The sequence below is a fragment of the Adiantum capillus-veneris genome, chromosome 13 (assembly GCF_014529385.1).
Source record: "Adiantum capillus-veneris isolate H3 chromosome 13, ASM1452938v2, whole genome shotgun sequence".
Taxonomy (NCBI): Eukaryota; Viridiplantae; Streptophyta; class Polypodiopsida; order Polypodiales; family Pteridaceae; genus Adiantum; species Adiantum capillus-veneris.
This window is the reverse complement of record NC_140943.1, coordinates 152201330-152225838: the sequence shown is the minus strand read 5'-3', so window position 1 is coordinate 152225838 and position 24509 is coordinate 152201330. Positions and strand designations below refer to the sequence as shown.

The 24509-nt window shown below is 42.8% G+C and overlaps 1 protein-coding gene across 3 annotated transcripts in view; it reads left to right on the top strand.

The window, feature by feature from the left end:
- Window positions 1–11068, top strand: part of LOC147445101 (putative mitochondrial import receptor subunit TOM20) — an 80030-nt gene extending 68962 nt beyond the window's left edge. For 2 of the 3 annotated variants that reach the window (XM_086527579.1, XM_086527578.1), the window contains exon 6: window positions 10147–11068. In XM_086527579.1, coding sequence (XP_086383705.1) covers window positions 10147–10278 — 132 coding nt within the window. In that variant the 3' untranslated portion in view covers window positions 10279–11068. Of the gene's footprint in view, window positions 1–5936; window positions 6475–10146 lie in introns of those variants that run through there. The other variant, XM_086527580.1, reaches the window with a different exon arrangement.
- The last annotated feature ends 13441 nt before the right edge of the window (window positions 11069–24509 follow it).

The window sequence follows — 24509 nt, the reverse complement described above, 5'->3', positions numbered from 1 at the left end:
ACCCCTATGAGGGCCAGTTCAAGCATAGCAAGAAGCAGATGACCCTATTGAAGGGTACTTCAAGCATGGTAGGTGCATGGCAGCCCCATAAGCTGCCATTTTCAGCCAAGGCACCTACACACAAAGATAGGAAACCAGCCTCTTGTCCAAAACAACCCATTAGAGGCTCAGATAGAAGAAAAAATTGCACACTGTGGACTCTATGTAAACTCACACATACACACACACATCTTTATTCAAAGGGCTGATTTAGCCAATTGTTTGGACTACTGCTGGCGTGCACTCTCTCTCTATCTTTGCTTGCTCTCACAAAAGCAAGGGGTCGTCTCTCATGAACATGGTACTGTAACTCTTTACATAAATAAAAGAAATGCGGAAAGGGGCACCTATTGAGGGGCAGTACCACATATGGAAGGAACTCTACCTCTCCATCTCTCCCAATCCTATCTCCATCTCTCTATCTTCTAATTACTTCTAATATCTAGATTATCTACGTGTTGAAATCTTGGTTTTCAAAGCTGAAAATTACGGTTTTGTTGTCCCGCATTGCCTAGGCAGTGGTGCAGCCAGTTATAGTGGTATCAGAGCACAATTGATTGCATTTCTACGGGCAATCTAATCCAGATTGCACAACTTATTTTCAGCAACAAGGGAGATCAACAACAGTGAAAAGTATGAGGAAGTGGAGGTCGAGGTCGAAGCAAAGATGAAGACGGACATGGAGTCTCTTGATAGTAGGGATGAGAGAGAGCCAAAAGCAGATAATGTGTTGGCAGAGCCTACATCATGGGTTGTCCTGAGAGATTAGAAGGAAGGAAACCTGAGTGTCAAGTTTTCCTTCTATTCCAAAGATGAATAGAAGGCCTTTGCCTTCTGTTTGTCCTTCTGTTGTCTGAAGGCCTTTTGCCTTCAGACAACAGTTTGACACATATTTTTCCGGGGGTAATCTCACAAAAGCCTCCAAGGTTAGGAGGCTTCCTTTTTCTTGATAAGGAATGCACAATAGTGGTGGTCAACATGTCAAAGTCGACGATGTGTAAGCGTAGAGACCAAGGGGGGGAAGAGAGAGAGAGAGAGAGAGAGAGAGAGAGAGAGAGAGAGAGAGAGTCTCCTAAACCAATCAACCTTGGCAATGAATAAATTGATGCTTGTACAATGGGGGCAATGGGTTACATATATACCCATCTAAGTGAATTGCCCTACCTAGAGTTCGACAAATAAGTAAAATAAATACCTAAAAGCCAAAATAAGTAATGGGATCACATTGGGCAGTTCACTTGAGATGCCATAACTTTAACACCCTCTTTGTAGCTCAATAGTGGACATAAATAGTGAGACCAAGTCGATGAAGAAGCTACATGGACACCCTAGTAGAGGATCCTTTATGCTACCCTCAACTTTATACCTTATAGAATGCTATGTTGAGCATCGAAAATTTGAAATGTAGACCATACGACATCCAAGAATCTTCATTCGTGAACTGTGAACACATCATGTCCAAAATACTCCAAGATAATGAACTTTGAAACACATCATGTCCATAATCCGGCCAACAACAATAGATTGGTGCACTCATTCATAGTGTTTTAGATACGTGTGATTGGTCCCTGCCAGATGCATGTGCCTTGAACTCCAACCCACGAGGTCAAGCACCGATAACTTGAACTCTAACACAAGGGTACAAATTGATTATAGGGAGCACTGCTTGCCCCTCTTTGCCATTGACAAGCCTCTCTCTTGCTGAAGCTAGTGGTGGTAATTTGGCTTCATGACTAGAAATTTGTTGTAGTGGCCACTGTGGTCGCCACCACGTGTGCCATGTCGATCTCCTCTGTCAAGGCTTTATCACCATTATCTCTTTCTAGCATGCCTTTGCCTTCGTCTCTTTGTGAGTTCTTGCTGTTGTCTTTGGCTTCAAACTCCCGAGCCAAACAAAGCGTCATGTCACACATTCAATTGAATGTTGGATCGTATCTTTGTGTGGCTTCAAACTCCTGAGCCAAACAAAGCGTCATGTCACACATTCAATTGAATGTTGGATCGTATCTTCAATCTACCAAGCCTTTACAAGAGTATTCTTTAATGACATATTATAACAACGGTTGTCGGACCTCGCGGGTCTTCGTCGCTTCTCCTTGTCTCCCGCAACCCTTGGCGCCATTGCGGCCCCGCCTATACAGGGTAACGCACCTATGTGAAAAGATAGAAGCAACAGATGATGGCTTCTCCACACAACAAAACACCCCCCCCCGGACGCTGAAGGCGACTTTCATGCTCGCACACAAACGGCTCACAGAGGAAAAAGAGATGGAGGAGTGGAAAGCGGAGATGGAAGGTTAGAGGGAGGCAAAGGCAGGTTTCCTCCAAAAGCAAGCTAGCAAAGAGGAACAATAGAAGGCGGAGAAAGAGGACATGCAAGCTAAAATCGATGTGCTCAAAGGGGAGATACCGGCCGTTAAGAAAGTGCTGGCTGAAGTTAAGACAAGAGGGGAACTCGAAGAAGGAGAAATTCAGCCCTCAATGATCAAAGACCTCAAAGTCATCAAGGAGCAAGTGCAGGCGATCAAAGAGGACGAGAAGCAACATGAAGCAAAGACGTCTACATGGGTGGAGGTGATTGCCAATACGCAGAAGAAGATGGATGAAGCGGAGAAGTGGATAGAGGTCGCGAATAAGGAAAAGGGAAGGAGGCATCAACCCTCACACCAACCATCATCAAGATGACAATAGAGGAACAACACCAAACGCTCGCGTGCTTTACATGTGAGAGTTACCGGTCTAAAAGATCGAGATAAAGTCGAGGAAGAAATAAGGGAGCTCATGGAGTTCATGGGAATACATAAACCAACGCACACAAAGGCATGGAGAGTCGGTAAAAGAAGAGTGTTCGAGAGACATCGAAGGAACTTTCTCTCATTTTGCGCTTTCCCATTATTGAGGCGAAGAAAGCGTTTTTGAAGAAAAGGCCCACATATTCCTTGGCGATGATCAAAACGCTCACATCGCCATAGTGTTTCAAAACGCAGCGTGTAGAGGATGAGGACGCAAGAAGCTCTAACAAGCATCGTTTTGCAATGTCGGCAATAGAGAGGGTGAAGGGGAAAGAAGAGGAGCGCCGCTAGCAAGGGATGGGGTTCTTCACAGGTTCTCTTCACTGGCTGCCTTGCTCCACCAAGGCTCAGTTACCATGTCAAAGTCGACGATGCAGAAGCGTAGAGACCAAGGGGAGAAAACACGAGAGAGAGAGAGAGAGAGAGAGAGAGAGAGAGAGAGAGAGAGAGAGAGAGAGAGAGAGAGAGAGAGAGAGAGAAATGAAATGAAATGTAATATTAACATCTTCAAAAGGCCAAAATGACCTAGGAGACCAAAAGGCTACATGTGGTGAATCTAATAACAGGTCTGGGTACAAAAAGTACAAAGAACCGAAAAGAAAATGATGGGTAGGGGTGGGGTGAAAGCTGATACAAAGGGAATAGGAAATACAAAGGGTGAGCTGATACCATGGAGCTCTCTGACAGTCGAGGCATCATATACATATACATGAGTATCCGAGACGGCTCCTATGTGGCGCCAGTATGGTATGGATCCTCTGTCGCAATCTGCGTCGATATCGAGAGGGCCTCCTCATCCGTGGTCGACGGGACCACCCCAACTCTATCGCCCGATTAAGCAGTATGCCTCTGGTGCCTCTGGTGTTGTTATGCTATGGAGACTGCTCAAACTCCTCTGTCTATGATTGAAAGAAATCTGTAATCTTCCGCTGTCACTAGATCTCTCTCATTGTGCCCCTCTTCAAGAGGCCTTCTCTGTGTTTGCGAATCTCCAGTAAGTATAATCCGAGGCATCTCTGATCCTGGTATCTCATGACTCTAGAAAGTGGCCCAAAACCCTCTCTGAATAGACAGTGAAAGCGGCCTCGTATCTCATAGTATACTGGGCAGTGACATATGTGATGTACCTTTGTCTCTGGCTCTATTTGGCACACCTAACAAATCCTGGACTCGGCGGGCACTCCTCTAAATCTGCCTGTCTCGATCTCTAGTTGATGTGAGGATGTGCGTATCTGACCAATAGCACATCATATCCCGTGGGATAGATGAGTATCCATGTATCCGGTCTGATCACAAAACCATCCTCCGCATCTTCGTACCTAGAGAGAGAGAGAGAGAGAGAGAGAGAGAGAGAGAGAGAGAGAGAGAGAGAGAGAGAGAGAGAACCAATCAACCTTGGCAATGAATTAAATGATGCTTGTACAATGGGGGCAATGGGTTGCATATATACCCATCTAAGTAAATTGCCCTACCTAGACTTTGACAAATAAGTAAAATAAATATCTAAAAGCCAAAATAAATAATGGGATCATGTTTGGCAGTTCACTTGAGATGCCATAACTTTAACGCAACGCTCTTGCTACAAGGCTAAGTTCCCAAAACATGGGGTGAATTCAAGCGACTTTTTGCATCTATGTGGTTGAAACCATCCGTTGAAGTAGCTGCTTTCTTAGCATGGGACCAATTGCTACTTGAAGAGGAAGATAAACCTAAAGATTGGTCAGAAGTTCTGGAAGATTTATCTTCATGTGGTGTCTTTCTGACCAGTTGGAAAAGCGTTGTGGTAGGCAGCCTATGGAGCTCAGAGGTTATTGCCTGAAGCAAAAGGTTGCAAGCATCCAACAAATGATGGACCATGTTGAGGATGTGTACAATATGCTTGGGTAAAAGCTTACTTTTTGAAGAAATGGAGAGTGTTTTCGGCAAGAATAATCCCTACACATAAAGAAGAGACCTTTTAAATGATCGCCAAGCTCAAGGGCCAATCAATCCAGTTGTATCCGCATCGGCAATTCAAAGTTAATGATAGTACGCGCCAAAATACATCAAGAACTCTTATGGGGTCAGGTTTTTTTGACAAAGAATATTCTTTTGTTGAAAGCAACAGACAATACAAGTGAAGTACAATCATTTTCTTTTGAAAAGAAGGAGCATGACAGATCTAGTAATTGATCTTTAGAGACTAAGTGGTGATATGCTTTGAAGTATCTACGAGTTAAAGGAAAGGTAAAAGGGTAGATCCTTCTGGATTATTTGGAGGTGGGCTAAGTATGACTTGATGATGTTGAATAATTTGGATGGAGTGGAGGATGAATTGGCAGATAACTCTTAGGTTTGGGATCTATACCTTGAGACCTTTGGTTTTGGAGCTTCCACAGAGGAAAAAGGCTCGATAGTTGATCTGGTGCAGTGCTTGCTGCATAGAGAAGAGATCTCCACTCTCTTATCAGCCAAGCTAATTGATGTGAGAACATAGTACTTACGTTTGTGTTAGTTTTAACACACCCCAAGGCTTTGAGCAGACAGTGCTTGGTACACCTTGATGGATTTGATGTGAAATGTCAACTCTAGGTGAGACTTCTATGAGGGATGTGTGTCTGGAACATATCATATTTGGATACCTAGTCCATTGGTACACATTTAACACCTTGATGTGAAATGTCAACTCAAGGTGTGATAGCTAGTTATTGACCTTTGGATGAGTCTAATGTGAAATGTTGGATCAGGATGGGAAGTCCAATGTGAAATGTTGAGCCACTATCTATGTTGATAGTATTTGTGTTAACGAATGCATTATGGTGTGTAGGCCATATTGTGTAGTGATGCATCGGCACGATGATTCGCATACATGTTTGTAGCCATGATTACTAAAATTCTATGTTGTCTACACGTGTAATCAAGGACAAATACTCTTCTTTTAAGGGGAGGGAATGCCACCAATTTTGGCCGTTGCAGGGCTGATCTGCAACTATCACCGATTCGGCCCATAGCCATGGACAAGGATGAATATCTTCATGTGTTGATTGCACTAATATGCTTGTTGATTTTGCAAAAGGCACTTGAGAAGCTGTAGTTTCTGAAGCTATAGGTGCTTGACGTGTGCAGGTGGCCTTGGAGAAGGGAAGCTGGCATAGCATGCAAGGTGACCCATAGCCTAGCAAAGGATGTAGAGAAAGGAGGAAGGCTACTAGCGCCTAGCATCTAGCAGAGTATTCAGGGCAGGTCGACACTCGGATGGCTCATGCAAGTTAATTGGTGTCCATGCATGGCAGGTAGCCGTCCATGCAAGTCAATTGGAGTCCATGCATGGTAGATGGCAGTCCATGCAAGGCAATCAGAGTGCGTGCATAGGAGGCTGCAGTTCAGGGAGAGCAAGAGCCACGAAACCCTAGGGAGGGCCAGTTCAAGCATAGGAGGAAATAGGCGACCCTAGTGAAGGGAAGTTCAAGCATGGTAGGTGCATGACAGCCTCCAAAACTGCCATTTTCAGCCAAGAAGGCACCTACACAAACAGATGCGGAATTGGCCACTTGTCCAAAACAGCCCATTAGAGGCTCAGACACAAGAGGAAAGTGCACACATTTGGGACTTGGGACTCTATGTAAACACGCACATATACACACACATCTCTATTTAAAGGGCTGATTTAGCCAATTGTAAGGACTATTGCTGGCGCACATGCTCTCTCTCTCTCTCTCTCTCTCTCTCTCTCTCTCTCTGTGTGTCTGTGTGTGTGTGTGTGTGTGTGTGTGTGTGAAGCAGAGCGCCATCTCTCATGAGCATTGTATTGTGACTCTTTACATAAATTAAAGATATACCAAAAGGGGCCCCTATTCAGGGTCCAATACTGCGTAGGTCTGCCTCTCTATCTCTCCCAATCCCATCTCTACCTCTCAGTCTCTCTATCTCTACCCTGTCTAATATCTAGATTATCATGTCCTAAGGTTGGCGCCCTTGAGTATTGGTAATCTTTGAACGAATACAACTACTGGGAGTTGCTCTGCAATTCGCAAGCATGCAGTGATCTACAGAGTGCTCCCAAGGTAGTGGGCTTGAAAAGAAACTGTTATCAAAGGCTGGTATCCCAAAAGCCGGGAGAAGTCAACGCTTTCGTAACTTGCCGAAAAGCAGCTGGCGTCCATGTTGCCATGTCATCACCTGGCGTATGGATGCCATGTCAACAATCCCGCAATTTGCACCGCAAATATTGTCAAGCTTCTCACTGTGGCTCACACGTCGCTAGACTCTAATTTGGGTGTTTGCAATTTAATGATATGGTTATTTTCTGGTCTCTTGCCTTTTCCCTGAGGTTTAAACTAGTATCTTGCAAATACATTTCCTTGGAAAGTAATAGATATGGGATATATATTATGTTTTGGTTCTTTTCTATACAGTGGACCATTTGACTGTCTTGGTTCTTCTTTACTACCAATGTTTTGGGCTTGCTTTTTGCTCCAATAAATATTCGAATGCAGAAGTTTTACACCTACTGACTATTATAGTCATGACTCAGCTGGATGATTGGCTTGCCAAAGTTCGCTGATTTTGGTGTTTTACACACTTTTTTTTTGTAAATCGATGTTCATTTGGGGGAACAAGAAAACGCACATGTTTTAAACACACACACACACTTTTTTTTTTTTTTGTAAATCTTGTTGATGGAATTTACAAGTGGGAAACCTCAAAGCGAGGAAAACCCACGAAAAACAAGAGATACAAAAAGTGGAGCACCATGAGGCTTCGAGGGCTAGAAATAGTCAAAGTAAATCCTATAGGCATCAAGAGTGATGTCCATAAGCGAAATGTAGCACTTGACCAAGTGACAATTTGAAATAGGGAAAGGGGTCAACATGAGTGCCTTGAAAAATTAATGAATTTTGGTGGTGCCAAATGGCCCACAAAACCCAAAATCTGACCAATAAAAAAATTACCGTAAATTTAGACTGCGGGAGCATCCCAAAAATCCAAAACCGTTTGTGAAAAGTGTTGGAAGGAAAACGTAGCCAACACTTCCCGAATGAAGGTACTGGAGCAGCGACAACCCCACAATAAGTGTGACACAGTCTCCTCAGCTTCATTGCATATGAGACAATGAGAAGGCGCAATATGCCATGCATGCAATAAGCTGCCAACAAATAAAGCTCTTACCAAGCAGCGCCACAAGAAAATACGTTCTTTCAGAGGTAGATGACACTGCCAAATGCTAGACAATGTTCGTTGCCACCACAAGGATGCCTTGGAGAGAGACCACAGCTGATTACCATGACGCACAATCCACTCATGAGATGAGGTGCACCAAAAATGCTCCAAAATACTAGACATAAGAGATTGCAAGCACGATTGAGACCAGGATAACAAAGGTAAGTAAAACTGTACATAAGCCATGAGAATGCACTAGACAATCCTGAGACGCACATGTAGTGGCCAAGTGGACAATTTCCAATATTTTAACTTGGAATGTAAATGTTGGAAGTACCCAATCCAGTTTCTGCGCAGCTGATACATTCAAGCCAATGGATAACCCAAATGGCAAACCATGATGTGAGGAACAATCTCCCCTAGCCATAATAGCTTATGCCAATATACTCATTCAGAGATAATAACTTGGATTTACAAAAATTAACTTTAGGGCTTGCCGCCAATCCAAACAAGTGAAGAGTATGCATAATTTGCTCCACATCATCATAATGACTGCGAGGGATAAACAAAGAGTCATCCGTACAGGCCTAGCTGATAAAGTGCTGCATAGATGGTAATGTCAGCCATGCAATCTACCAATGGAGGTCAAGGAATCCAAATATGTAAGTAGGGGGTGAGTAGCGATTGCATAAAGCAAAGAATTGGGAGGACATCCTTGCCTTACTGAACGTCCGAGAGACCAAGAGCCTATGAGAAATCCATCCAACAAACCTGCAGATGTGCTATGTGCATACAAGAAAAATACCATGTGGGATAGCTTAGGCCCCAAATCCCAAGTGTTACATGGTATCTGCAATGTAGTCCGAAAGAACAGTATCAAAGGCCTTTTCAATGTCAATCTGCATGACCAAGACATCCTGTCGAGTGTATTTCGCCTATTCCATTCCAATGATGGTATTTGCCAGGTTACAGTAATTTGACGCCATGGAATGAAGCCATATTGAGATTGATGTAAGCCTTCATGCAAAAAACACTTGAATTGATAAACAAGCAGTTATATACCACAGGCTTGAGCGTCGAATGAGAGAATTCTTCACATAGTGCATGCTTGGGTATCAATTTGAGTAAGCCTTCTTTCCAAGAGGAGGACATATCTTGTTGCTCCCAGGCTGTATTCATCATTGTCAGCAATGGCAACTTTAGGTAATCCCAAAAGACAAGAAAAATTCCACAGTAATACCATCCCAACCGGGAGCTTTCCAACGGCCCAAATCAAGCAAGCTCACATACAATTGTGTCTCAATGAAAACAACTTCCAAGTCTTGAGCGTGCTGCATCGAAAGAATGGGAGTAACATGCGATGGAAACAATTGACGTGCTTGGCGAGCTTCTTGCGTGGGAGGTGAAGGAGCCTCAAAGATCTTGCCATAATCAGAGTGCACCAGCTCCTGTAAGGCGATGAAAGTTTAATTCTCTGGATAGCTTGAGACTACCTAGAATGATGCAAATGCTAGAAGAATTGTCTAGAAGCACAGCCTTTGTTTGTAAAAGCCTGTTGGTGAGCTCAAGTTTTCCATTTAGCCATGAAAGTTTAATTCTCTGGATAGCTTGAGACTACCTAGAATGATGCAAATGCTAGAAGAATTGTCTAGAAGCACAGCCTTTGTTTGTAAAAGCCTGTTGGTGAGCTCAAGTTTTCCATTTGGCCAATTTCCTCTCATCGTTATGTCGTAACATAGTGTGAGCAGAAAGTGACTCAGCCATCAAAGTCTCAGTAAGAGAAAAATCGTTAGCGAAGTGTATTAATCTGTGACAAGTATCTTTTACCTGTTTAACTTGTTCTCTCGATTGTGACAAATAATACTTGCCATAATCTTGAATGACACATTGAAAACACACGCACGCACGCGCACACGCACATGGTTGAAGCTGTTTAAGACTCTCTACAGATTTCTTGTTTAATTTTTTCCTCTACACACACACACACACACACACACAGAAACAATATATTTTGTAGACTTTTAGCAAAACCTCACTGTTTCTTGGTCATTTCTGAGGAAAACATGAGAACTCCAAAATTCCCAAAACTTGTAGCATCTCTAGTGGTTATGCAGCCATGTCTGTTTTGTTTTAGGTGTCATTAGTTTCATTCTCACGTTGTGGCACTTTTATGCAGGGTAAGAAAAAGAGAAGGAAAAATGATGATTTCAAGTATGATTTGCTTGGCTGGGTGGTACTTGCTGTTGGTGTGATTGCATGGATCAGTTTTTCCAAGGCGCCCCCAGAAGCCCCAGAAACCAATATCTAGTAAGTAGTCAGCAATGGATGAGGCGAAGAGGCTACCCAGTATATTGTATTGGCATTCAGCTCCTATACATGCTATGGAATCTTCAATTGCGGTGTTTGGAAATGCAATTTTAGTTTGATGTACATAAGACTTACTCTTGAACCCTAATGGGGGTACTGCTGCTGCTTTCACTCTAGGGCATTATTACGTTTTGCAGTGAGCAGCTTGAATGACGCTTAATGGAGTCACCCCACAAAATGTATTTGAAAATTAGATACATTTTGTGATTTGCACATGAAGATACTCGAGTGAAAGCTAGCAAAGGAGCTGGAACTCACGGATCAAGAGTTAAATTGTCTTTGATCATGATCTGCGAAGCTACTCGACAAACTCTGCGACAGTCTGTCGTTCTGCAGAGCTGAGCGCAAGCGAACTCACATGCTGGATCATATTTGATGCTATCATTGACTTCTTGTGAGGCTGAGGTGGCGCACGAGATCAGACATGTCCGCAGACAGAACCCCCCCCCCCCCCCCGGGCGCCCCCGCCCGTCCAGGTGGTGAGTAGGAAGACCGATTCCATTAACAGACAGAGTGCTTCCTTAGCTGCAAATCGGGTTCTCAAGGAGCCCCCGTTAATGTTGGCTACTTGGGCTCGACCAAATATATTTGAAATTTATGTAGAGAATAGCTTTTGCGACAAGAATTGAACATAAATTTGATGGCTAAGTGTGCACTCAACGTGTCACTGATAGATGTGATTATTTTCTTGGGTTGATTAGACTTACCTAATGTGTAGATCATTTGCTCAATTTTGCACCACGTATTGTCCACATACAGTTTCTAAAGCTAATTGCACTACAAGAGTTCGCTTGGGGATTGTGGTCGCTCATATTAGCATCCAGAAATTGTCGCGGCATCAGTATGATCATTGGTAAATGTGTCGGGGTCATAATGTCGGTATAGACGTCCACAGAAGAGCCATTATATACGGTTGTAGATACTTATGTCTATACTAACAATCGTAACTAAATATCCAAATACCAATTGCAATGCAAAACATCATTACACTGTCAAAAGTAACCTGTGTCAAAATGTAACCACAGTGTATGACAATGACAAGAGTATACCATATCATTATCAATAAACAAATGACTCTCTAACTAACCTTATCGCCATTAATAAACATTTCTTCGATCCGCTACAACAATAGCAAAATGTCATGTCACAAAAATAAATGGATGGAGCATATTGTGGCAAATGGACGCATGATAAGTAAACGACCATTTACAAACGGGAGTAAATCCTATGGAAAATGGATGAAAACCTACAAAAAAAAATGCATAGAGATATGTTGCATGCATCATATATATCAAAGAGAAAGGAATAATCACTTTAAAACATTAAGAAAACCATATAAAAATGAATATAACCCATGTTCTCATATCGAGAAGAAAAACATGACCAATCGACCTATATCCTCATATATGTCTCCATGTGTTGCAAAAGAGACAATAGTATGTACGAATATCGATAATCCTCTATCCATGAAGGACAACGTCCCACAACTAACTCTTGTGAAAAACATAAACTACACTTATAAACGCAAACGGTATACAATTTTGAAAAAATACAACAGCAATTCAAAACTCATGGTGTAAAGTATCATATCCATCACTACCGAGATGAAAAGCACAAACAAAATATAGTTTAGCCGCTATGACTTCTCTCTACTATCTATATCTATCTTTCAACATGATGACCTCAAGTGTCCAGTCATTATCATCTTTTAAAAGATCAGAAGCTCCGAGCATAACTATCTCTATCTCTATTCCAATATTGCCATCCAACAATTGAAGTTCAATTGACTCCACTTTAATCTCATCCAATTCTTTCGTGCCACCCGCATCCACTTGTCCCCAACATTTTCCTCTCTAGGTTAATCCTCCTTCTCATAAACGTCCCCTTAAGGAAAAGTTCCCGCGGCCCAACTTCCACACCCTCAAATGCTTGTCTGTCACGAAGTGCAACTTGAACCACAAACAACCAGTGCATGTCAATGGGTCTTACCTGAATACCACTTGCTCTAGCCCCCTCTTGTCATGCCACACGGTTGCATTGCGGCCAAATGTAATGACTTTGAACCACTCTGCATCAAAGATAAAGACTTCAAACCTCTCGAAACATATATTTAAGATAATTTGGATCATGCCAATGTATTCAAGCTACTCGACTTGAGTGTTCTTGCCCCATGAACCTGCTATGCTCTCTTGTTCAAAACTGACCATTATGTCACTATCAAATATAGATCTTATTTCATCAATCCGTTTGACCATATTGCTCCATGCTTTGTAATACTACAACATCAACCAACAAAAATTCACCAACTAGGTCATCAAAAGATATATGAAGAACAATTAAATTAAATTGCTAGTCACAGCCCAATGAGAACTCCTCCTTTTCCCAAACATCTTCTCCACCACATTTTGCAAAGGATATTGCATCATGCAATCATCGTCCACTTGGAAATTCTGGTATTGATCGAAGGTGATGTAAAAATTGCTTTCATAATAATGAAATTTGAGCTAGCGATTCTTATCTAGGGGTGAGGAGAGAGAGGTACACAAAAAGATGGTAGAACGGGGGAAGGGGATAGAGAGTCGACAATTACCCAAAACGTGCATGCCAAAGTTTTGCATGTGAAACAACCTTTGAATCCACAAACAGCATTTGCAAAATTTTGCCCACACTTGTCATATAAAGTGAGCTTATACAGCCCATGGAGACCAAGTATAGCAAGTGTTACCATATACATGTGGTAGTGATGTGTGTGAACACACTAGGACCGCCGGGGCATTTTTTCCCTCTTTAGGAGGTTTTTTCCCCCGAGCATTGTATATACGCCCATCACTCTAGGGCTATCTATCTTTCCATTGCACACTAAGTAACACACTCTCTATTGTGTGCCTTGAGCTTCCTTCGTCTTCTCCAAGCTGTGCGTTTCTTTGCAACCCTAATTCCAACAATTGGTATCAGAGCAGGTTGCGTCCTCCCGGGCTTAGTCGCCAGCTGCTCCAGTACACGCCTGCTCGCTTTCTCCGATTTCAGTGAGCTTTGGCGAGCGTTTGGTCTACAAATATTTCGGGTAAGCTCGTAGAGCTTGGTCTGCTCATATTTTTTATTTAGGCTCATTTCGGCCTTTGTTTCCATTACAGGCAGTACTGCACAGGTTATTTTGTCATTTTGTGCAAAATTTCTGTCAGTGCCGTTTTCTGCATAACACGTGCCTTATAGTCTTATATGGTTTGTGCTATATAGCACGTGTTGTTCTCGCTCCATTTTTCCTATTTTCGGGCAGTTTCACATCAGGTGCAACATTTACCATGGCTGACAACAACAACACAGATGTGTTCAAGATGTTTGCTGCTGAGGACAGGTTGGATGGGGACAACTACCCTATGTGGGCTTATATGATGCAACATGTTCTTGTGTCAAAGGGCGTCTGGAATATTGTGCAGGGCATTGATGTACGTCCTGGTTCTGAGGATGTAGGCGATGTTGAGGATGTTGCAGGTCTTGCTACAAGGATTGCTGCTGTTAGAGTTGTTTTGCCTACGGCAGAACAAGCTCGTTGGGATGTTAAGGATGCGCAGGCTCATGCATTGATTGCGTTGTCTGTGAAGCGCACCATTGTTCCTTCCATCCATTCAGCAATATCTGCAAAACAGGCTTGGGATATTCTAGCAGGTCTTTATGCAAGCCGCAATGAGGCTAAAATTGCTTTGCTGTGTAAAGAGCTAGAGTCGAAGATTATGCATGAGGAAGATGATATGGACACTTTCCTTGCTAGTGTCAAGGATATCAATGAGGAACTTATTTCTGCAAGAGAAGTCATTTCAAAATAGTTCCCTTGTGCAGACTGTTCTTGATGCCTTACCAGATTCCTACCAGACTTTTGTACTTGGAGACTGATGACCCAAGGAAATCCTGAAGTTGTTAAGTTTGATGCATTATGCACATTGCTATTGCAAGAGTCACTTTCAAGAAAAAACAGGACTAGGCAGCGTGGTTTTGCTGCGAGTGGCAAAAATTATGTTCCTAATGCTTCTACTGGCAGCAATTCGTCTGGAAATTCTCGTGATAAGGGCAAAAAGAAGATGCGTTGCCATTATTATAAAGCTAATGATCACTTGATCAAGTCGTGTCCTAAGTTGAAGGCCAAAGAGGCTAAGAAGAAAGAGGGTGGTTCCACTGCAAATGCTGGTTCCACTACAAATGCAGCCATTGTTGAGTCTTCTGTGAAAGGAGATTGTAATGCTGATGTTGATGCAGAATGGGCTTTTAGTGCAGAGTGCACTTACAATCCTGCTGTCCATGATGCATGCTTGTCAGTTGCTGCAGATTCACATGTGTGGTATTTTGACAGTGGTGCTACAAAGCACATTACCTCACATCGTGAATTGTTTACCTCTCTCAAGTCTGTCCCACATGGGAATTCAGTCACTTGTGCCAACAATGCCTCTTATCCGGTTCAGGGAGTTGGAAAGATTGTGCTCACTGCTGCAAATGGCAGTTCTTTCACACTTGTTGATGCACTTTATGTACCTGGGATCAAGAAGAATCTCTTGTTTGTATCCGCACTTGCTAGACTTGGACTTGTAGTCAAATTTGTGGATGACAGATGTACAGTTCATGATCTCACTTTTGGTGATGAAATCGTTGCATCTGGCCTTTTGTGCCATGGGCTGTATAAGCTCACTTTGTATGAAAAGTGTGGACAAAATTTTGCAAATGCTGTTGCAGATTCAAGGGCTATTTCAGATTCAAAACTTTGGCATGCACGTTTTGATCATCTGAATTTTGCCAATTTGCTGCGTTTGCAGAAATCTGATATGGTTGCTTCTTTGCCGCCTCTTGAAGCACCTGTCAAACATGTTTGTGAAGGCTGTATTTTGGGTAAGATGCAGCGTTCTAAGTTTCCAAAGGATGGTTCAGTTTGGGCCACATGCAGGTTGCAACTTGTGCATAGTGATGTTTGTGGGCCCATGCAAACTCCGTCCTTGGGCAATTACCTGTACTTCGTGACTTTTATTGATGATTACTCCAAGCATGCATGGGTATTTCCGCTTAAAGTGAAGTCCGAAGTTTTTATGTGCTTCAAACAATTTCTGGCTATGATTGAAAATGTCTCGAAATGTACTATGGGCACCCTCCGTTCCGATCGAGGGGGTGAGTATATATCTCATGAATTTAATGCATTTCTGGCTAGTCGTGGGATAAAACACCAATGTACAGTGCCTTATACACCTCAGCAAAATGGTGTTGCTGAGAGGAAAAACAAGTCACTTATGGAAATGGCACGATGTATGGTCAAAAGTCAAGCTTTGCCGCATTCTTTTTGGCTTGAGGCCATCATGTGTGCCACTTATGTACTTAACAGGTGTCCTACGAAAGCTTTGCAGTCTATTACTCCATATGAAACATGGCATGATAGAAAGCCTTCTATTGAGCACATGCGCGTTTTTGGATGTTTGGCATATGCTTTGGTGCCACAAACACAGCGCAGAAAATTGGATGATAAGGCTGTCAAATGTATTTTTGTTGGTTATAGTGCTGAAAAAAAAGGTTACAGGTTATATCATCCGCAAACAAAGCGTATTCTGGTTTCACGGGATGTAGTGTTTGTGGAAGATTTTGTTCAGCCCTTGCTATCATGTACTAGAGACAGTAATGTAAGCTCACAGGACATTTATGACACTTTGTTGCCTCTTTTCGGTGATGGAAATACGAATGTAAGTTCCAATGAGGCAAATTTACAGCCTATGGGGGTTTCTGAAAATGTTACAGATCAACCTATTACTGATGCAAATGTACATGATGTACTTGATGAGGAAAGGGCTGAAAATGAGTAGGCTAGAGGTATGCCATAATGGTTGGTGCATTCATTGCATGACAGTAAATCGGATGCACCTTTGTCTAGTCGTACTCATTGAGGCTCTTGCCATGCATCTTATGCATCAGATTGTTATGCTTTGGATGTGTTTAGCTTACATGATGTTCAGGAACCTCTGTCTTTTGATGAAGCACATAATTCAAAAAATTGGATGGCTGCCATGCAATCAGAATATGATGCACTTATAGAAAATGACACATGGACTTTACGTGATTTGCCTCCTGGAAAAAAGGCCATTGGTACGAAGTGGGTTTAAAGTTGAAACGGAAGCCGGATGGCGAGGTTGATCGCCATAAGGCTCGACTTGTTGCAAAGGGTTATGCACAGCAAAAAGGCATAGATTATGAAGAGACTTTTGCTCCCACTTGTTGTATGACTACTATGCGTTTTCTATGTGCATTGGTAGCTCATTTTGGTTGGGATGTACATCAATCAGACATTGTTATTGCTTTCTTGAATGGTGACATATTTGAGGAAGTTTATGTAACGCAGCCTCGCGGTTTTTTCATAAAAGGACAAGAGGACAAAGTGTGCAGATGTAAGAAGGCTTTGTATGGGTTGAAGCAATCTCCTCGTGCTTGGTATGAGAAAGCTGACACTCATTTGGTCAAACAAGGCTTTCGTAACAGTCCAACAGAAAGCACATTGTATGTAAAGCGTGAGGGTGATGTACTTCTCATTGTGGTTCTTTATGTTGATGATTTGCTGATCACTGGACCAAATGAGAGACATATTGTTGTATTTAAGGCTGATTTGAATGCTACTTTCAAGATGAAAGATTTGGGGCTGTTGCATCATTACTTGGGTATACAATTTAAACAATGTGATGGTGGTATTGCCTTATGTCAGAAAAGTTACATAGAGACATTGCTATGTAAGTTTGGACTTGAGGATTGCAAACCTATTGCCACTCCCATGGAAATAGGTTTGAAGTTGAGTCTACATGATGTTGGTGATCCTGCTGATGTCACTCTTTACCAAACTGCTGTTGGCTGCCTCATTTATGTATGCAATACGAGGCCAGATATTCAGTTTGCAGTCTCACAGGTCATTAAACTCATGCATAGCCCAGGGTCTAAGCATTGGCAGGCTGTCAAGAGGATTTTCCGCTACCTTAGTGGCACTTTACACCTTGGCTTGTTTTATCCCAAGGGGGGATCATTGCCGCCAGACTTGCATGCTTTTTTGGACTTAGATTGGGCTGGTTGTTTTGACACGCGAGTGTCCTCAAGTGGTTTTTGTTTCATGCTTGGCAGTTCATGCATATCATGGTTGAGCAAGAAGAAACCTATTGTGGCCACTTCGAGTTGTGAGGCTGAGTACAGGGCAGTCTTCAAAGTTACAGTTGAGTTTGTATGGCTCAGACGCCTTATGGCTGATTTGGGTGTTGGAGAGGACACTGCCAACACTATCTACACTGACACTCAGAGCGTATTGGCAGTTGCGAGGAACCCAGTTTTTTATACTCGCACAAAGCACATTGAGGTGCATTACCAAGATGTCAGGGAGAGGCTCTCAGCAGGAGAGATCAGCTTGGCTTATGTGCCAACACAGGACAACCTTGCAAATCTTTTCACAAAGGCATTGTCTCGTGAGAAGCTTGAAGCTTTCCGCAAAGCTTTGGGCTTACTCCCCTTTGTGGACTGATCATGTCCTTAGGGAATGGCACTTCCCTTTACTCACATGCCAGCTCTCGTTCACCGCATCACTCCAGGGGGGTTTGTTACCATATACATGTGGTAGTGATGTGTGTGAACACACTAGGACCGCCGGGGTATTTTTTCCCTCTGTAGGAGGTTTTTTCCCCCGAGCATTGTATATACGCCCATCACTCTAGGGCTATCTATCTTTCCATTGCACACTAAGTAACACACTCTCTATTGTGTGCCGTGATCTTCCTTCGTCTTCTCCAAGCTGTGTGCGTTTCTCTGCAACCCTAATTCCAACAACAAGTGCAAAGATAGACAAAAGATTCTTCATAATCTGAGGATCATACAATGCATCAACAAGTGTGAAAGAACTGCCATTTGCAGCAGTAAACACAATCTTTCCAACTCCCTTAACCGGATAAGAGGCATTGTTGGCACAAATTACTCAATTCTCATGAGGGACATCCTCAAGACAGTTAAACAAGTCATGATGACAGGTAATGTGCTTTGTAGCACCACTGTCAAAGAACCACACATGCCCATCTGCAGTAACTAACATACATGAATCATGGATAGAAGGATCATAAGTGCACTATGCACTAAAAGCCCATCATCACAATCTCCTTTCACATAAGACTCAACATTAGCTGCATTTGTGGTGGAACCAACCTCTTTCTTCTTGGTCTCTTTTGCCTTCAACTTAGGACACTGCTTGACCAAGTGATCTTTAGCTTTATAGTAATGGCAACGTATCTTCTTTTCCCCCCTTTCACAAGAATTCCCAAACGAATTGTTGCCAACAAAAGCATTAGGAATAGGGGATTTATGACTCGTAGAAGAACCATGAGAAGTGGCTACATTGTTGTTACCACCTTTTCTTTGAGCAGCAATATAGGCATGTTCAACTGCACACTGTTTAGCCCTGCTTTTGCTGGAAAGTGACTCTTGCAACAGCAATGTGCATAATGCATCAAACTTGAAAACTTCTGGATTTCCTTGGGTCATTAGTCTCCAAGTACTAGCAAAATTCTTGTAAGAATCTGGTAAAGCATCAAGGATGCTCTACTCAAGGGAATTGCCAGCAGAAATGACTTCACCTGTAGAAATAAGTTTCTCATTGATATCCATGACACTAGCAAGGAAAGTGTCCATCTCATCTTCCTCATGCATAATCCTCGTCTCCAGCTCTTTACCCAGCAATGTGATTTTAGCCTCATTGCGACCTACATAAAGACCATCCAAAATATCCCAAGCTTGTTTTGCAAATTTTGCAGAACGAATATGAGGAGTAATAGTGCATAGGCCAAATTGATCTCTCCTATTGAGGGCCTCTCCCTAACATAGTGGTAATGCACCTCAGTGTACTTTGTGTGAGCATGAAAACCTGGGTTCTTCGCATCTGCTACTGCGCTCTGACTATCAATGTAGATAGTGTTGGCAGTGTCCTGTCTAACACCCAAATCATCCATAAGGCGTTTGAGCTATACACACTACACCGTAGCTGTGAAGACTGCCCTGTACTTAGTCTCACAAGAAGTGGCCACTGTAGGTTGCTTCTTGCTCAACCATGATATGCATGAACTGTTGAGCATTAACAAAAACCACTCGTGGACACTTGTGTGTCAAAACAACTAGCCCAATCTGAGTCCAAAAAAGCATGTAAATCTAGCAGCAATGATCCCTCCTTGGGATAAAACAAGCCAAGATGTAAAGTGTTAAGTATGGAGCCTGATTTACCCTTGTAATTTTCTGTGGTAAAAGCGCACATTTGTAAGGCCCCCATTATGAGGAGAAGCCATCGTGCGTGAAGGAAAATCATTCACCGGAAACCAAAATTTTCACGGACAAGAATCAAGGGCAACTTTAAAGGCCCCGAGACTTTTTTTTCCGTCGGAATATTCTTTTTCGCCGGAATATTATGGCCGGACGGCGGCCGGAAAGTGGTCGGAAAACAATCGGTCGGTTGGCCGGTGGCCGGTAGTCAATGGCCGGTGGTCGGAAGTCAATGGCCGGTGGCCGGTGGCCGAATTCAAAAGCGGTGGCCGGTGGTCGGAAGTCAATGGCCGGTGGCCGGTAGCCGAATTCAATGGCCGGTGGCCGAATTCAAAAGCAGACTTGTCTTCTCAAGGGCGGCCACACATGGGCGGATTGGAGGGTCCGATTTGGACTTATTCGCACAAGGGCGGCTACACATGGCTGTCTCTCATAAGAGAGGGCAGCCCTTTTGGCCTATAAAAGGAGGCCATTTCTACACACATTTCATAGTGTGTGAAGTTGATGCAACAAGGTGAGTGTGAGGTGGTGAGAGTGAAGCAAGGCGGGAGCTCCATTAAGGGTATAATCCCTTTGTAAAATACTTCTTATTTTGAAGTACTAAAGCCATTGAGTGGCTGCTTTCCCGTGGACGTAGCCCACATTGGGTGAACCACGTATATCGTGTGTACTCTCTCTCTCTCTCTCTCTCTACTCTATAATCTCGTGTATATAAATCTGTCTCTCTCCATTAAGTAATCTACTCAATTATCTATTTAGCTACGTCTTACTTCCTAACAACTGGTATCAGAGCAAGGTTTGCTCGTAGCTAAATTATCTCAAGGAAAGGATTCCTTGAATTGAGTGGGAGTTATGGCGGAGGAAGGGAAGCTCAAGATTGAGAAGTTCAACGGCAAAAACTACCAACATTGGAAGATGCAGATTGAAGACTATCTCTACCAGAAGGACCTCTATTTGCCACTAGGCGGTCTTGCGAAGAAGCCTGCAACAATGGTAGATGAAGCATGGATTGTCCTTGATCGAAAGGCACTGGGAACAATCCGGTTAAGCTTGGCGTCAACGGTGGCCTTCAATGTTTCGGAGATGAAGACCACGGAGGACTTGATGAAGTCACTTGACGACTTCTACGAGAAACCATCGGCATCCAATAAGGTATTTCTTATGAAGCGCTTGTTCAATCTAAAGATGGCAGAGAATGGTTCAGTTGCAGAACACCTAAATGACTTTAACACAAACATAAGTCAACTTCGATCAGTGAAAATCAATTTCAATGACGAAGTGCGAGCTCTCCTTATACTATCATCTCTACCGGATAGTTGGGACAGCCTTGTGATGGCTGTAAGTAATTCTATCTCTGGCACAAATACTCTTAAGTTTGATGATGTTGTGGGTGTTCTCCTAAGCGAGGAAATGCGAAGGAGAAGCACAGGAGAATCATCAAGTGGTGCACTATCAGTGGAAACAAGAGGAAGGCCTAAGGAGAGGTTCAAAAACCAAAAGGGTCGTGATCGCTCAAGGCGCAGCAAGTCACGCACAAAGTCACTTCTTGAATGTTTGGAACTGCGACAAGAAAGGCCACGTCAAGAAGGATTGCTGGTCCAAGAAGAAGAAGGAGACAGAGTCTCAAGACAACAAGCCAACATCGGAGGCCAATGTGGCAGGTAAAGTAGAGTAAGATGCTCTAATTCTCTCATTAGACAATGTGTCTAATTCCTGGATAGTAGATTCCGGGGCTTCATTCCATGCGACACCACACAAGCAACATTTCCAAGACTACACCAAAGGTAATTTTGGGTATGTATACTTGGGAGATGATGAAGCTTGTGAGATTGTCGGCAAAGGTACAGTTTCTGTCAAAACTACTAACGAAAATGAATGGAAGCTTAAAGATGTTAGGCATGTTCCTTCTCTTCGCAAAAATTTGATCTCTACAGGACAATTGGACGATGAAGGTCACAACATTGCATTCGGAAACAAACGGTGGAAAATCTCAAAGGGATCTTTGGTGGTTGCCAAGGGTGAAAAATTCGGTACACTTTACTTGTGTACTGTTAGCACGCAACCTTCAGCTTGTGCAGCAACTACAGAAGTTGACAGTGCAGTGTGGCACTACCGACTTGGGCATATGAGTGCCAAAGGAATGCAAATCCTTCAAACAAAGAAGCTTCTACCAGGTTTGAAAGAAGTGGACTTAGAGTTCTGTGAAGATTGTGTTTATGGTAAACAAAAGAGGGTAAAATTTCAAAATTCAGGAAATGAAAGAAAAAATAAAAAACTTGAGTTGGTTCATTCTGATGTTTGGGGTCCTGCAAGTACACCATCACTTGGTGGCTCATTGTACTATGTAACATTCATAGACGATGCGACTAGAAAAACATGGGTTTATGTCATGAAGAATAAATCCGATGTATTTTCCATATTTCAAAGGTGGAAAGCCTTTGTGGAGAATGAAACAGGTACCAAGGTTAAATGCCTCAGATCCGACAATGGAGGTGAATATTGCAGCCAAGCTTTTGAAAGCTTTTGTGCTAGCAATGGCATTCGGAGGCAAAGGACAACCCCAAGGACACCTCAACAAAATGGGATTTCGGAAAGGATGAACAAGACAATCATGGAACGAGCACGAAGCATGCGGCTACATGCAGGCCTACCGCTTGAGCTTTGGGCAGAAGCTGTAAGTACGTCTGTGTACTTAATCAATCGGTCACCCTCAACGGCATTGGATGGGGGAGTTCCAGAAGAGGCATGGACAGGTAAACCGGTGAATTATGCATTTCTCAAAGTGTTTGGGTGTGAGGCTTTCATGCGCATAGATAGAAGCCTAAGATCAAAGTTAGATGCAAAGTCCAAAAAGTGTTTCTTCATTGGCTATGGAGAAGGAGACTTTGGGTATCGCCTATGGAATCCTGAAGATGGTAAAATCTTAAGGAGTAGGGATGTAATTTTTAACGAACAAAATATGTACAAAGATTACTTGGAAAGAAAACAAACAAAAGAAACAGGTGATGAGTACATGGAGCTTGAGGACGGTGAAGACTCAAGGACTGCAAACGGTGACAATGTGCAACAACGTCAACCAAATGAGGAGCCTCAACCTATTCCCCGAAGATCTACAAGAGCAAGTAGACCTCCAGAAAGGTTTGTTCCTTCCTTCAACCATCTCTTGATCTCAGATTCTGGAGAGCCGGAATCATATGAAGAAGTTATGCAACATGAATCAAAAGAAGAATGGACGAAGAGCATGCAAGTGGAGATGGACTCACTACATCACAACCAAACATGGGAGTTGGTTGAGTTGCCTAAAGGTAAGCGGGCACTTCAAAACAAATGGGTGTACAAGATAAAGGAAGAAGAAGGTGGGAAGAAAAGGTACAAGTCTAGGCTTGTGGTAAAAGGTTTTTCTCAAAAGAAAGGTATTGATTTCAATGAAATATTTTCTCCTGTTGTAAAATGAACTCAATTAGGCTTGTCTTAAGCCTTGTGGCTGCTCATGATCTAAATCTCGAGCAAATGGATGTAAATACGGCATTCCCTCACGGTGACTTAGAGGAGGAAATCTACATGCTTCAACCAAAGGGGTATAATGTAAAAGGTAAGGAGAAAATGGTTTGCAGATTAAAGAAGAGCTTGTATGGTTTAAAGCAAGCATCAAGACAATGGTACTTGAAGTTTGATCGATGGATGTTGGATCATGGATTCACAAGATGCAACTCGGATCACTGCGTCTACACGAAGAATTTGGGAGATGGGAAATTCATCATCCTAATGTTGTATGTTGATGACATGTTGATTGCAAGTGCTAACATGCAGGACATCAAAGACCTAAAAGAGGAGCTGTCCAAATCTTTTTCAATGAAAGATTTAGGTGCTGCAAAGAGGATACTTGGTATGAAAATATCAAGGGACAGGACGAAGAAGACAATAAAGCTATCTCAAGAGGATTACATCAAGAAGGTACTAGAAAGGTTTGCAATGCAAAATGCAAAACCAGTTTCTACACCTTTGGCTGGTCATTTTAAACTAACGAAGGATATGTGTCCAAAGACACAAGAGGAGATAGCCTATATGTCTAAAGTTCCATATGCTGCAGCGGTAGGTTCTCTAATGTATGCTATGGTGTGGACAAGGCCAGACATTGCACATGCAGTGGGAGTTGTGAGTAGGTTCATGGACAACCCAGGTAAAGAGCATTGGCAAGCTGTGAAGTGGATACTTAGGTATCTAAAAGGGACAACAACAAATGCTTTGTATTTTGGAGGAACTGATATTTTTCTAGAAGGGTATGCTGATGCAGATATGGCAGGTGACAAAGATACTCGAAGGAGCACTACTGGCTATGTGTTCACGGTTGGAGGCACAGCAGTAAGCTGGGCTTCAAAGCTGCAGAAAGTGGTTTCACTTTCTACCACGGAAGCAGAGTATGTAGCAATGACGGAGGCAAGCAAAGAAATTCTGTGGCTTCACAGATTCTTAGAAGAGCTTGGATTCAAACAAGACAATTGTGTCTTCTACAGTGATAGCCAAAGCGCTATCCATCTTGCGAAGAACTCAGCCTTTCATTCAAGGACAAAGCACATTGAGGTGAGATATCACTTCATACGCACTCTTTTGGAAGAGGGACAACTAAAGCTAGGAAAGGTGCATACAAGTAAAAATCCTGCAGACATGTTTACAAAGGTGGTCAACAAGGAGAAGTTGAGCTTTTGCTCATCTTCAATCGGCATTCAAGGATAAGAAGCCAGAATGGAAAGCAGTCACAGGTTTGGTTTGGAGATCAGTCTCCAAGTGGGAGATTGTTAAGTATGGAGCCTGATTTACCCTTGTAATTTTCTGTGGTAAAAGTGCACATTTGTAAGGCCCCCATTATGAGGAGAAGCC